This window comes from Typopeltis vanoorti, chromosome 4 (genome assembly GCF_054136105.1).
Source record: "Typopeltis vanoorti isolate ZY-2024b chromosome 4, IOZ_Tvanoo_1.0, whole genome shotgun sequence".
Classification (NCBI taxonomy): Eukaryota; Metazoa; Arthropoda; class Arachnida; order Uropygi; family Thelyphonidae; genus Typopeltis; species Typopeltis vanoorti.
The window spans coordinates 57,572,335-57,586,971 of NC_143552.1; the positions used below are offsets into that span (position 1 = coordinate 57,572,335).

Here is a 14,637-nt window from a genome sequence, read left to right on the forward strand (position 1 = left end):
CACCTTTATGCATTATACCGACTATTTTACTAAATTTTGCTTAGAAATAGAGTAGGATAGTCAGTAGGGTGCATTAGGAAGACATTTAGCTTATGACCATTCTCACACTCAGAGTTTCCCAAACTTTTCTTATGACGGAACACTTCACAAATCCTGAAATTTTAATGGAACACCTTCATTAGAATCAAGTATCGTTGGTCTCGTATTCAATGTAAAGCTAAGTGCACACTATTGCCGAAGTAGGCTGTATCGCATTGCAAAAATGCGACACTAACGGTGTGCCAGGCCTCAGTGCATCACATTGACCTTGCTTGTGACTGCATGTTTCTTAGAATAGATACCTCCATACTTCACTTGTGCTCGGAGGTGTCGACAACCGTGGGTGGCTGAGTGAAGGCCAGTGCGCGTGCTGCCCTTAACTCAGCCGCTCATATTAATTTTGATAATTTTCACAGAACACTTATTCACTTTCCACAGAACACAGTTTGGGAAACCCTGCTCACACTCATGCATCTTAAGGATGCCTGTAAACACACTCACGAGCATCACCCTTAAAATCTGTAGCCTACTTGACTCTGCACTTGTGAGCTCTCACTGAACAACAATTCTGCATATACCTAACTCCAAATTCATCCAAGTGCAATTCATCACTTATATAAGTTTTCTGTCCATCATATTCACTCCACATATCCACAAACTGTACATTATTTCTCCTGTTTCTCATTGATTCAGTTGCAATCAAGATGCTTTTCAACTCTTTTCAGTCATACCAAAGCAACAGACTCACTATCTTTACTCTCTCATTTTTCTTCTTCTTTACTTTTTATTCCAGCAAACTTTGCCATATTTACTTGCACATACGATACTTATCACCTGCTAGATTACTCATACCTGTAAATGCCATAAAGTGTGATGTATATAGCAGAGAAGAGAATGAAAGAAAGAGTGAGTGGCAAGAGAAGAGTATAAAAAGAATGAGAATAAGAAGAGAGTACTCTATGGTTATTCTGTAATAACAGATATGATTAATGAGAACATCACAAAACTGTTCATGAGTATGAAGATTAAGAATGTTTTAACAGTAATTGAATATAATTCTAACAGTAAAACTGTTAGAATTATATTGCAAGAGGCCTACCTCAGACAACACAAAGTCTGTCATATTAATCAAATGAATTCATTGTCTGCACTCTGACCACTCTCTCTCTCTCTCTCTCTCTCGGGCAATGCACTCTATGCTCCTACAATTCTCCATACAATAAACCTATTTCTCCACTTGAAAAGCCTCTTACATAACTTTTAAGGATGGCTTCCTAACTCCTATGAAAAACTCTTCAGTGTCCATCAGATAAATACCTCTCAAAAGCTTAAATATCTAACAGTAGATTCTGCAGATTACATGCACTCAGTCTAACTTCATACCCAATACCCTGCAGTCCCCATATTAGTCCTCATAACCACTTACTGCAGTCCATAGCCACTTAGAGGCCACGCAAAAAATTGGCATACCTCATCCATGCCACCAAAGACTAGCCACATTTCCCTAGACTTAGCATATGTTTTGCAGTTGCAAATTGTCCTATTACAGCCACACAGGCATGACAGCCAATATCAGAATTTCTGAACACATGGCATGGACTACATTTGTTACCAACATTACTGCTACTCTGGAACTTGCTGACCATGCTTTGGACACTCACCACAGGATCCACTGGAAGAAAGCTACTCTATAACAGCGCAGTAAATACAAATATGAGAGGATATTCCTGGAATCTGCTCAGCTCTGAGAAATGTTCAAACTGTAACAACACTCATCCTCGGATCTTCAGTCCAACAGCCAAGACCAACCAATTTAGACCACTGGGGGGATACCATTTAGGACTCTAGAGCCAACTTTGGTTGCCTTTCTTCAGCTTCATTTACCCAGTGTTAGTGCCTGCATGCAAATATTGTTGTTCTGTGATTCCTGATGATGACAATGTGATGTTGCCAAAATATAGGAAGTATTAATAAAAGTTATTATAATTACTATTGAGTATACATTGTAATTTCCTGAAAAATAGTAGTTAAGTCTCTATATCATTTTGTTATCAGCTTCTTTCCTCTCCAAAGTTACTTTTTCTTCTTCAGATCAGGTGTCCAGATCTGAATACAGTAATCCAGACATACCACTCTCTTATCCGTACTGGTCAACATCTTCCTGCTGAAGCAAACCTCTAAGTTGTTTTCATGATCTTTGCAATACATTCTCTGAGTGTCAAATTTCTATCTATCAACACCCTCTATATTCTCCAGCCTATCGCAGCATCCTACTAAATATCCCATCATTGCACACTATACACTCTCAAAGCCATCAGTTCCATTTCCCTCCTGATTCTCTACCATTCTATTTATCCTTCCTATCCTGTTGAAATGAAATATGCCATAACCTTCAGTTTCTATCCCTATTAAGAGATTTCACCTTCTCTTCTTGTCAACATATTTCCACTGTCAATCATGTTTCCCTAATACTAATAATTTTAGACAAAATAAGTCTATTAATGCCATAAAACTCATGGCCTTAATTCCTGATATTTGTACATAGAAAAACCATGGATTATTAGTATTCCCATAACTATTATTACTTTTCCCCAGACTCCACTTGGCTCTGAAATATGCTATACATCCTCTTATCTTCCAAGCCACTATCCCCCACACAAGGCCACCCAAGCTACCTTTTACTATGGCAGTTCTAGCCATAACACTTATTTGCACAGAAAATGACAACCTTTCCAATGCATTCATCCTTCCATGTTCAATCTTTTACATATATCTCTGCATACATGAATGCAGAGTGGACAACTGAAAGCATTTGTCCCATTTCATAGTTATAGTTCCAGTGAAAACTGATAACTATGAAATGAAAGAAGACATAGTTATTAGATGAAGCAAAATAGAATAGTTGGTGGGGTTTGTTGGCAACAGAATGCCAGGATAGAAGAATGGCCATGATTGCAATGGAGCTAATTCATTGGTTTGTATATAGGAAGAATGCTGTGCAGTTTTTAGATATTGAAGTTTGGTGTCAGGAAAAATTGTACAGTAGAAGATTGGATTTGCAAAATCAGGAAAACTAGAGCAATTTAGGGTATGAAGTGGGGGGAGTTTGCAGATAAGTGTATCTTCAGTCACCTCACCTCCAAAGTTAATAAGTGTCAGGATGAGAATGATCAAGTAAATATAATTAAGTTTCAAAGGTGCTGAATCTGAATGGATTGATCATTACAAGATGGCAAGATTGTGGGTATAAGGAAAATGTTGCAATTCATATACAAATGCCAGAAGAATTTTGAATAACAGAAGTGGTTGGTGTTGGTTACTTAGATTTGGACAAAAGCTATACCCATCAGTGAGACTTAACTGATGGAAAATAATAGTTATAGAGACAGGATGTAATGGACACTGTATTTTCAGCAGAAGAGGAAATAAAGAGGACAAGGGAAGGGGCATAAGGGAGTCAGTACATTTGAGGTTATCTAGCATGAGATACAGGCCAAAAAGGACAAAATACATAGTTGGTTGCTGCTACAGAGCTGTAAAAGCCATGGTACAACAGATTAGCAAATCAGTTCAGATTGTAAAATTATTATGAGGGTGGTTCTCAATCATAGGGATACAAATTAGATAGAGGAAATGGGTATTTGACAAGATGGAAATGGAATTTTTACACTATGCAATAATTACCTGACATAGCATATGATAAAAGACATCTGGAGTTTGAGAGTGCTGGCTCTGGTAACAGCCTTGAAAAATGTAACCATGAATAATAATAGCCATTTTGTGACTGGAGAGGTTATCTGGCAACTTCATCTGTGAAGTAGCTAAACATGGAATTTTCAGTTATACACACAGTGCTGGTAATTGTGACTAAATTAAATGGCATCTTAAATTAAATTATATTTTAAAATAAAAATAAAAAAACAAAATTAAATGGAAACTCCCACATGATTTACCTTCCTGCCCATGGAGATGCATACTGATAATGCTTCTCTCAGACACCCCCCTTGATCACTTTTTATGCATAACTGACATTTCTTCCTTACAATTTCTTATGAACTGGCACTATTAACTGTAAGGAAAATATGTCAGTTATGCATAAAAAGTGATCAAGGGGTGTCTGAGAGAAGCATTATCAAAATGCATCTCCATGGGCAGGAAGGTAAATCATGTAGGAGTTAAATGAATCAGTAGAATTATTAAGTAATGAGCTAAAAAAAAAAAGATGTTGTGAACAGAATATAAAGAGAGAGTAATCAGCAAGCTCATGAGCAGTACAAAGCCCATGCAAGACAGGTGAGACTAGCATGATAATGAAGGCAAAATCAGATTATGAAAGAAAATTAGCTCAACAGACCAAAGGAAATCCTAGAATTATTTTGCTATATGGTGAGTAAAAAGATGAATGATTATAGAACACTGACTTTAATGAATGTTGATGGTAAGTGGATGACAAGGAAGTAGAAAAAATAGTTGAATTACTGAGTGACTACAATATCAGTGTGTGTATTATCCAGGCAGAGACAATACAGTGACTGGCGTGACAGAGTTCGACATGAGAACAGAAATAGATCTGGAGGATATTAAGAAATATCAACATGAATATAACCATGGGATTCAATGGAATAATGGCTCGTGTGCTGTGAGAATGTGCAAGGGAATTTCCAAGGGAGTAAAAGGATGGCAAGATAGTTCTGTTACATAAGGGAGGTTCCAAAAGAGTAGCAGCAAATTACAGACCCATCAGCATATTGGGGTCTTAGCTAAGGTATTGAAAGAGCTGGCAAATGCAGAAATCAGGAATGTGTGTTTAGGAATATGATACTCCACTGGGAATCAGCACACTCTGTAAAGGGTGGATAGGTAAGTCCTGCCTTAATAACTTACTCACTTTTATAATAAAAGTGATTAAATAAAAACCATGATACTGCTTTGAAAATGCACCTAACAGGATACCACATAGAAATCTATTATGTAAACTGGAGCAAATTGTTGATTGATATGACTGGTGACCTGGATAAGAGAATGGCTGACATACATCAGAGAGTAGAACATAGTAGTGCAGAATTCAAGAGAATGTAGGTGACCAATGGATGCTGAAGTCTCTGGACTAAAGTTGCTCAGTTTGGATTAATGATATAGGGAATAGTCTGAAGGGAAACAGCCAGTCATTTGTTGAAGATGCAAAATTGGGAAAGCATCAATTAATAAAGAACAACAGTTAATGATGTAAAGATCCTACAGGATGATTTAAATTGATTGACAGTGTGGACAAAGGAGAATAGTTGTCAGTTTAATTTGGCAAAGTGTAAGGTATAAACACATTTTGGGATGAATGTTAAAGAATATACTGATAAGTAAAGACAGTGAGACTATTTTCTCTCTTTCTTATACAGTTTCATCTTGACTACTATGCACAAGTTAGCTGCCTGGATTTCTTGATAAGGTGGTGGTGGTGGAGAACAAACACTCAAAGTTGAGGGCCCAAGCTGATAACAAGTTTGTAGAATGCTCCCTTCGAGTACAGATTGAAGATGTGCAGGCTACAAAACTTAGTTGATATTCAGAAAAGAGGAAACATGATAGAAACAGATAAGTTACTAAAAGTGATTTTATAAGATTAAGGCAGAAAAGAAAATTTTTCAATACATAACAAATAGAGAGAGAAACCAAAGGATCATCCTGGATCCTGTGAAAGAATATGGTTAGTAAAGATGAACTAAATGTTTTGCTTCGAGAATGGTGAATGAGTGGTATGAGCAGCCAGGGGCAGTCATAAGGGCTGTCAGTGAATGAATTTTAGGAGAGGTATCTCAGCAAATTGAGTGAATAATAATTAGAGTGGACCTCCCACAATGAAACTTTGGGCTCCACTAAGATGTCCATATAATAATTTCTTGAGGTTGTTGAGGAAATGCACTTTGAGCCTGGTTGGTCAAGTGGTTAGACTATCTGCTCTCCAGCCAAAAGGGTGGAGGGTTCAAATCCTGCCGTGGGTATGGTTCAATGTTTGTGATTGTCTGTGGAAATACCAGTGGTGGTAGTCGGCGTAGATGATGAAGGTAGTTGCGGTTGATGGATTAGTGAAGTAGTGGAGATGGAGAGTTGTAGAGTAGATGCCTTCCCTTGATGAGTCTTTGGACTCCATGGAGGTGTTATGTAATAATAATAATAATAAGTATTTTGCCAGTTGTGATAGAAATACTTAATACTTAGTGATGGTGAATTTTTGATGTTTATGAACCAATGACCAATTTAAAATTTATAAAAAGTTTTAAAGACTCAGGTGTCATATTCACAAATTTATTCCTCTGGTAACAGTTTTTTTACATTAGGTTTACTGATTACAAATGAAAATTAAATAAGCTTTAATAATTATTCACTCAGCATACACTCATTAATCTGAGAAATTTAAATGAAAGTGTGTGAAAATAATTTTTGTAGCATTCAAAGCATAGAGTACAGTTAAAAAATTTCCTATTTCTTTCAGGATGCGGCTGAAAGGCCAGATGCTATATGTGGCAGAGACAGATCTGATGTTGTTTCTTTGTTCTCCAAGCGTTCTCAACTTAGATGATTTGAACAGACGAGGTCTTTACCTCAGTGATATTCCTTTACATGATGCAACACGAGATTTGGTTCTCTTATCAGAGCAATTTGAAGCTGAGTACAAATTAACTAAAAATCTTGAAATACTCACGGATAAACTGCAACAAACCTACAGAGAACTGGAAGATGAGAAAAGGAAAACTGACAGGTAAGATGTTTGGCAGAAATTTAATAATTTCTTTAAAAATGAAATATATACAGGTATGACTCGGTTTACACCAGGGTTAGGTTCCTGAGATTTCTGGCATAAATTGAAGCAAAAATATAATGGGAACACATGTAAATACATTAAATTCCATTCCAAGATTTTTGGTACAAGCATCTTTTCCATTTTATTCTGGAAATAAGTGTTGTAAGAGGATCTGCACCAATATCGACCATTGACCACTGATTGAGAAGATTGCTTTGTGGTCTCAGCAGCTTTCATTGTAGCTGTTACAGTTGATAGTGCTAAATTAAAGACATGACACATCTGACCGAGTTTCACTTTTCTTCATTCACTGAATAATTTTCATTTTTCGATGATTTACATGTTTTTTAGTCTCTTGTCCAGATGCACTTGATAACTCATGTTTTGGGGGTATGATGGTAGCTATTTGAAAATATTAATAAAAAAAAGAGTGCAAGATGGACTATAAACACGTAAGCATTTAGAACAGCTGAGAGCAACTAAAAGGGAAAAAAAGGCACTTTTTAAAAGACTCTGGAAAGTTGGAGTGGCTGTCAAGGACAGGAGTAGGACCAATCAGACTTAACCATTCAACATTCTGTTGTCTGGACATCAGTGTATGTTTGTCAGTTCATCTGCAGTTCTTAGTCAATGGTTAACGTAATTTGCAGAAGGAAACATCCAGTTTTGGCATTCACATAAATGATTACACCAACATCGATGCAATTTTATTCGCTGAAAATCAGGTTCTAATTGAAGATAATGAAGATACACTACAACAAGCAGCCTTTTCATTGAATGAAATAGCAAAAGCATACAATATGGAAATCTCCACTTCCTAAACCAAAGTTATGGCATTTAAAGGCTGAGCCCAATTAGAAGCAAAATTTGCATCAACAATAATATCATGCAGAAAGTATTTTTAACTTGGGTATAGTTATGTTAAAGATACCAAGCGATTTTCAACCTGGTTTTACTCCATTTTTTCCAAGTAAGCAAACAGACAAAATGTCAAGTTTGCGCCTGCAATATATGCAAGACTAGCTGATCCCACAGGTAGTGCAAGACCAAGGCAACTCGTGGTAGAAGTGGAGCAAGCTCTGATCATTAATCTTAATATTTACCCTTAATGCCAAAACACATCTCCAAGAAGGGGATGTATGATGTTTTGTATTAAAGGCACGGGGCCACTACCCAGACCGGTTTCGACCTTTATTGAGGTAGAATGGGAGTTCATGTCTTTCATCATCGGCCTTTGGAGTACAAAGATTGCTGAGGGTCAGCCGGTAGTAATAGGGGAAGTTAAAGAAAGGTAGAGTAGGATAGTAGGAGGTAAAAAGAGACCTCAGTCAACCTGTTTAGCTGTATAACCCAGAGGTTGTGGCTAAAAGGTCTGTAAAACATAATCTCCTTGCACCTGTTCGAAAAAAAAAACTTAAAATTTACATTTCATTTTACCCGAAAAAACATAACTTTCGATTACATTAATCTAGGTGTCTGGAGACGTCATCTCGTAACCCCTAAAGAAATAAAGAAAAATGTTTGTTAAAATTTGGAACTTAGATTATTCTTAGACTATGCCTTACAACTGAAAAAAAAAAAAAAAAAAAACTGCAATAGTGGGATCCGTATTGAGGTGGACTTTATCAACAAGAGAACCGAGAGTTGGAGGAAGAGCCCGGCCCGAGTGATGCAGCCCACAAAGAGCTGCACCGCCTCGCTGTAGGCCTTCGCAGCTCGGGTTCTCAGGTCTGCCCCCTCCTATGTGGACTAAGTGTGGATACACAGAAACAAAACCAAAAGAAAAAACTTAGAAGGGGCTTTTTTTTTTTTTTTTTTAGGTCATATTTGCCCTCCAATTTTTAATCGCTATCTCAAAGTCTTTTACCACGTTTTCCATCACTGTGAGTACGTGTACTGACTCTTCATCATTTAGTTTCCATATTCTCTTCAAGCTTTCATTCCATTTCGTTTGGTGGTAATTGAAGTTATCCCACTTCATCCATATACTAAGACTATCTAGCTCGCCTTTATATTGCAAACAAGCGTCTCCTTTTTCCTGTATATGTGTGTAGACTTTGTGCCTTATCTCGGGTTTGTCCCTAAGATCGAGTAGGATTCGTCTTGTTATATTCGAATTTTCGTACGTGGGATTTTCTCCTTCTACCAGTTTTGTAATGGGGTGAGAAGAACCGATATTTGTATCTTCTGGTTTTGGATCGTTTCCTTGCTCTGTGTCCTCTTCTGATGAGGTTTCTTCCTCATTTTCTGTGTTGTTTCGCGTTATTATCTCATTTCCTTCCTCTTCTTCTTCCGAACTTGAGGCTTTTATTTGGCTTTCAATGTCTTGTTTATTTCGTTTCATTTCTCCTTCTTCTGGCGTGATGGGTCGTTTTGTTGAAATGGTATTGATTTCCATTTCCTCTGTTTCTGTGCTGTCATTGTTGCCTTCCGATTCAATGGTGTAAGATTTCTTAGTGTTCCGTTTCTTTTTCTTCCTAATATTCCATTCTGCGTTCCTCCCAATTATTGCCTGATTTCCTAATGTGGTCGTTGCGATAGCTTGTGGTTGGAGGGCTGGAAAGTCTTCTGATTCCATTGTTTGTGGTTCGTTTACTGTTTGGCCGGTAGTTCGCGAGTCCTGTGATGTGAGTTTAGGCCTGATTACTGGAATAGCTACTGCCGCAGGTGTTATGGCTCCTCCTGCTCTTTCTGCAAGTGTCCTGTTAGGACAAATGTCTATTCTATGGGATGTGTTCCCACATTTACGGCACGGTGACTCACATTTATTCAATATGTGTTCTGTCGATAAGCAGTTGCGGCATTTGTTGTTTTTTGGGCAGTGAGCGCTAAGGTGGCCCAAAGCGGTGCACCGAAAACATTGTTTTCTTATTCCTGGATAATTGACTATTACTTTTGCTGAGCCTAAAAAAATCAAGTTGGGGATTTCTGTTTTCATCTCAATTAAAATGCTCACTTCCCCTGATTTCCACTCTGGGATATCCGCGTCCTTGTCCGATTGTTACGTTTTGGACAATCCCCCACTTTGAAAAAATGATTTTAATATGTTGTTCGTTACTATTTGGAATCTTCCCCCCCCCCCCCATAAGGGGTAAGCCCGTAAATGCTTTCTGCTTTGGCAACTTTGAGAAGAGCTCTCACAAACGTCGCTTTGTTGATGTTTGGGTCAATTTCGATCCCGAGGGTACGAACTCTTGGCAAGAATTTCGACATTCTTTAAAAGCAAACACCATACCAACAGAATAGCAAATTTCAATCACCGAAAGGAAATGACCTAAAACGGACCTGCACCGATTGGAACGAGACCGCAAAAAATAAAAGCCAACAAAAGAAAAACTAGAAGGGTTCTTACCAAACAATACTGGAATAGGAGCTCTCTCTCCGGAACTGGCAACTGGAATCCAAAAGAAGACTGGAACATGGAGCTTTCTCTCGGGGCCGCTGAAAACGGGTCTCATCAGTGGGAGCCAGGGTAGAAATACCAAGATTTAGTAATGCAGAGCTTGTACTCTCTTATCCTCTGATCTTTCTCAGCTGCTCGATACAACTGAAGCAACAATTGTGGCAGGTGATCTCAACTCTAAACATCCACTATGGAATAGCAAAGGCTACAACAGCAACGGACGAGTTCTACATAACTTCGCCTCACTAAGGAACATCGTTATCACAGGCCCGGCTGAACCAACGCACTACGGGCCGAGAGGCAGACCAGATGTGCTTGACATTGCCATCTTCAAGAACACATCATATCAATTTCAACTACAAGTCGTAAATGACCTCAGTTCTGACCACAATCCAGTACTTCTAAGCCTGGGAGGGGATCCAGAACTCATTCCCAGCCAGACGCGTACTAACTTCAAAAAATTTAATACAACTCTCAGCACCCTAATAGGCTCAGTACCAACTATCTCGTCGCGAGAAAAAATTGATGCAGCAGTCCAGTACCTGGAAAATAAAATACATGTTGGCTTATCTGCAGCCTCCACTGCTCACATCCCAGCCCAAGCAAATCTACTTCCGGAAGACATCCGCACTTTAATCCGCAACAAAAATAAGATCAGACGCCGCTATCACACCACACTATCTCCTCAAGATCGCCAAGAGCTAAATAGAGCGACGAATTTAATTCGCTACGCATTGAAAGATTACAGAAACCAAGAGTGGGAAAGAAAACTGTGTTCCCTCGAAGCAGAAGACAATTCCATATGGAAGATGGCTAAAGCTCTCCGAACGAACCGCGCTGCCATACAGCCCATTCACGGAGAAAAAGGTATTGTCTATAGAGACGATGAAAAATCTGAAGCCTTTGCAGATGCCCTACAACTTCAATGCAGCCCAAATTACGCGCATGCAAAATTACTTTTCATAGAGAGAATACACAGATATGTCCGAAGCGCACTACGCCAGCCCTGCCGCCGTGAAAATATCTGCAATACTTCGCCTAGAGAAGTCTACTCCATAATAAGAAAAATCAACAACAAAAAAGCCCCAGGACCAGACGAAATTACAAACAAAACCATAAAGGCGCTCCCGCATAAGGCTATTATGCACCTCGTTGCCATCATTAATGCAATACTCCGTTTTAGTTACTTTCCCACTCGATGGAAACACGCAGACATTATTCTCATCCACAAACCGGGTAAGGCGCCACAATTCCCGCAAAACTACAGACCAATCAGCCTTTTATCATGCCTGGGAAAGATAGCGGAAAAAATCATTCTAAACCGACTACAAACTGAAGTGGACAAAAACAAACTGATACCAGGAGAACAATTTGGCTTCCGAGCAGACCACAACACCACCCAACAGGTCCACAGGTTGACAGAATTTATTACAACTGGCTTCAACTGGGGACAGCACACAGGAGCTATCTTTCTTGACGTTGAAAAAGCCTTCGATAAAGTGTGGCACAAAGGCCTTATATATAAACTACTTACAGCTAACATACCCCTCTATCTCACCAAACTCATAGACTCCTTCCTAAAAGACCGGAAATTCCAGGTGAAGCTGCGCGGACTCAGATCCTCACCGAGAAGAATCACCGCGGGTGTCTCCCAAGGATCACTGCTTTCGCCACTACTGTTTAACATCTTCGTCGCAGATATCCCAAACGCAGCATCAACCACCATTGCTAGCTATGCGGACGATATGGCGATTCTGAGCAGATCTCTCAGACCACACTTAGCAACACAGCGTCTACAAAACGCAGCAACTAGCCTGGAAGACTGGTTCAGGAAATGGAGAATTGAAGTCAATGCAGATAAAAGCACTGCTATCCTCTTCACAAGACGAAAAGCAACACACCACGGAGTAATCAAACTTTTTAACACAGAAATTCCATGGAAAACCAAAACCAAGTATCTAGGCATACAACTGGATAACCGACTCAGCTTCAACCCTCACATTACTTATGCTTGTAATAAAACCAACACAGCAGTCAGCCAGCTCTACTCCCTCATCAACCGAAGAAGCAAAATGAATATTACCAACAAACTTAAGATCTACAAAACAATCATCAGACCCACTTTCACATACGGATCGCCGGCTTGGGGTCACACTGCCCCCAGCAACATCAAAAAACTGCAAGTCATCCAAAACAAGTGCCTTCGTATGATATTTGATGCTCCGTGGTTTGTCAGGAATGCCCTCCTCCACCGAGATGCTGACATTCCGGATATTCCGACGTATCTCCGTTACATTGCCACTGCATTTTTCACCAAAGCAGCAATTCACCCAAACCAACTCATTAGAGAGTCAAGTAACTACGATGAAAACGACAGGTGGAAGCACAAGTGCACGAAAGCGGCTCTGCTCATCGGTACATGCGCTCTCACACAACCCTAAATTGGGCGAGCCAGGTGCTCAATAATCCTTTAATAATTTAAGTCAACTTCCTAGAGATGAAGGGATTATAATCCACGGGATTGAGATCCATCTAGCCACAGAAGTTAACAGTTAACAGCAGAGCTTGTAAGTATTTTACCAAAACGAGTAACCATAAGGTGTTATAACCTTATTAAATAAAAATCTCAGGAGGAGATATAGATGTAGAAAGTATTTTTAACTTGGGTATAGTTATGTTAAAGATACCAAGCGATTTTCAACCTGGTTTTACTTCATTTTTTCCAAGTAAGCAAACAGACAAAATGTCAAGTTTGCGCCTGCAATATATGCAAGACTAGCTGATCCCACAGGTAGTGCAAGACCATGGCAACTCGTGGTAGAAGTGGAGCAAGCTCTGATCACTAATCTTAATATTTATCCTTAATGCCAAAACACATCTCCAAGAAGGGGATGTATGATGTTTTGTATTAAAGGCACGGGGCCACTACCCAAACCGGTTTTTTGACCGATTTTAATACAAAACATCATACATCCCCTTCTTGGAGATGTGTTTTGGCATTAAGGGTAAATATTAAGATTAGTGATCAGAGCTTGCTCCACTTCTACCACGAGTTGCCTTGGTCTTGCACTACCTGTGGGATCAGCTAGTCTTGCATATATTGCAGGTGCAAACTTGACATTTTGTCTGTTTGCTTACTTGGAAAAAATGGAGTAAAACCAGGTTGAAAATCGCTTGGTATCTTTAACATAACTATACCCAAGTTAAAAATACTTTCTACATCTATATCTCCTCCTGAGATTTTTATTTAATAAGGTTATAACACCTTATGGTAACTCGTTTTGGTAAAATACTTACATGCTCTGCATTACTAAATCTAGTAATGCAGAGCTTGTAAGAGCTCCCACTGAAGAGACCTGAATAAAGCGGCCCCAAGAGAAAGCTCCATGTTCCAGTCTTCTTTTGGATTCCAGTTGCCAGTTCCCGAGAGAGAGCTCCTATTCCAGTATTGTTTGGTAAGAACCCTTCTAGTTTTTCTTTTGTTGGTTTTTATTTTTTTTGTGGCCTCGTTCCAATCGATGCAGGTCCGTTTTAGAGTATTTCCTTTCAGGGACTGAAATTTGCTATTCCGTTGGTAAGTTATTTGCTTTTAAACAATGAAGAAATTCTTGCCAAGAGTTCGTACTCTCGGGATCGAAATTGACCCAAACATCGACAAAGCGACGTTTGTGAGAGCTCTTCTCAAAGTAGTCAAAGCAGAAAGTATTTACGGGCTTACCCCTTACGGGGGGGGGGGGGTAGATTCCAAATAGTAACAAACAACATAGAAACAAGAGAAACGCTCCTTAAAGGCGTAGAATGTGAAGGGAAAAAATACCTACCCTTCCTAGTCGGGAGTATTTTAAAATCCGTAAAAATTGACAGGTTTCCACTCGAATATCTAGAGAAAGGGGAGGAAATCATTAAAACCATTTTCTCCAAATGGGGGACTGTCCGAAACGTAACAATCGGACAAGACGCGGATATCCCAGAGTGGAAATCAGGGGAAGTGAGCATTTCAATCGAGATGAAAACCGAGGTTCTCAACTTGATTTTTTTAGGCTCAGCAAGAGTAATAGTCAATTATCCAGGCGTAAGAAAACAATGTTTTCAGTGCACTGCTTTGGGTCACCTTAGCGCTCACTGCCCGAAAAACAACACATGCCGCAACTGCTTATCGACAGACCACACATTGAATCAATGTGAGTTACCATGCCATAAATGTGGGAACATATCCCATAAAATAGACATTTATCCTAATAGGACCCTTGCAGAAAGAGCAGGAGGCGCCATAACACCTGCGGCAGTAGCCATTCCTAAGCTCACAACACAGGACTCTCGAGCTACCGGCCAAACAGTAAACGAACCACAAACAACTGAACCAGAAGTTTCCAGCCCTCCAACCGCCAGCTACCGCAAC

General features: G+C 39.3%; 2 protein-coding genes across 4 annotated transcripts in view; one reads left to right on the top strand and one right to left on the bottom strand.

Moving 5' to 3' along the window:
• Window positions 1-14,637, top strand: part of Gycbeta100B (guanylate cyclase soluble subunit beta-1-like) — a 122,823-nt gene that overhangs the window by 40,288 nt on the left and 67,898 nt on the right. Inside the window, exon 4 of the mRNA XM_090391801.1 lies at window positions 6,527-6,793. Within this exon, the coding sequence (XP_090247927.1) occupies window positions 6,527-6,793 (267 nt within the window). The remainder of the gene's footprint in view (window positions 1-6,526; window positions 6,794-14,637) is intronic.
• The window catches only part of LOC150107333 (L-aminoadipate-semialdehyde dehydrogenase-phosphopantetheinyl transferase), a 169,965-nt gene that overhangs the window by 3,032 nt on the left and 152,296 nt on the right, over window positions 1-14,637 (bottom strand). The window lies entirely within an intron of this gene.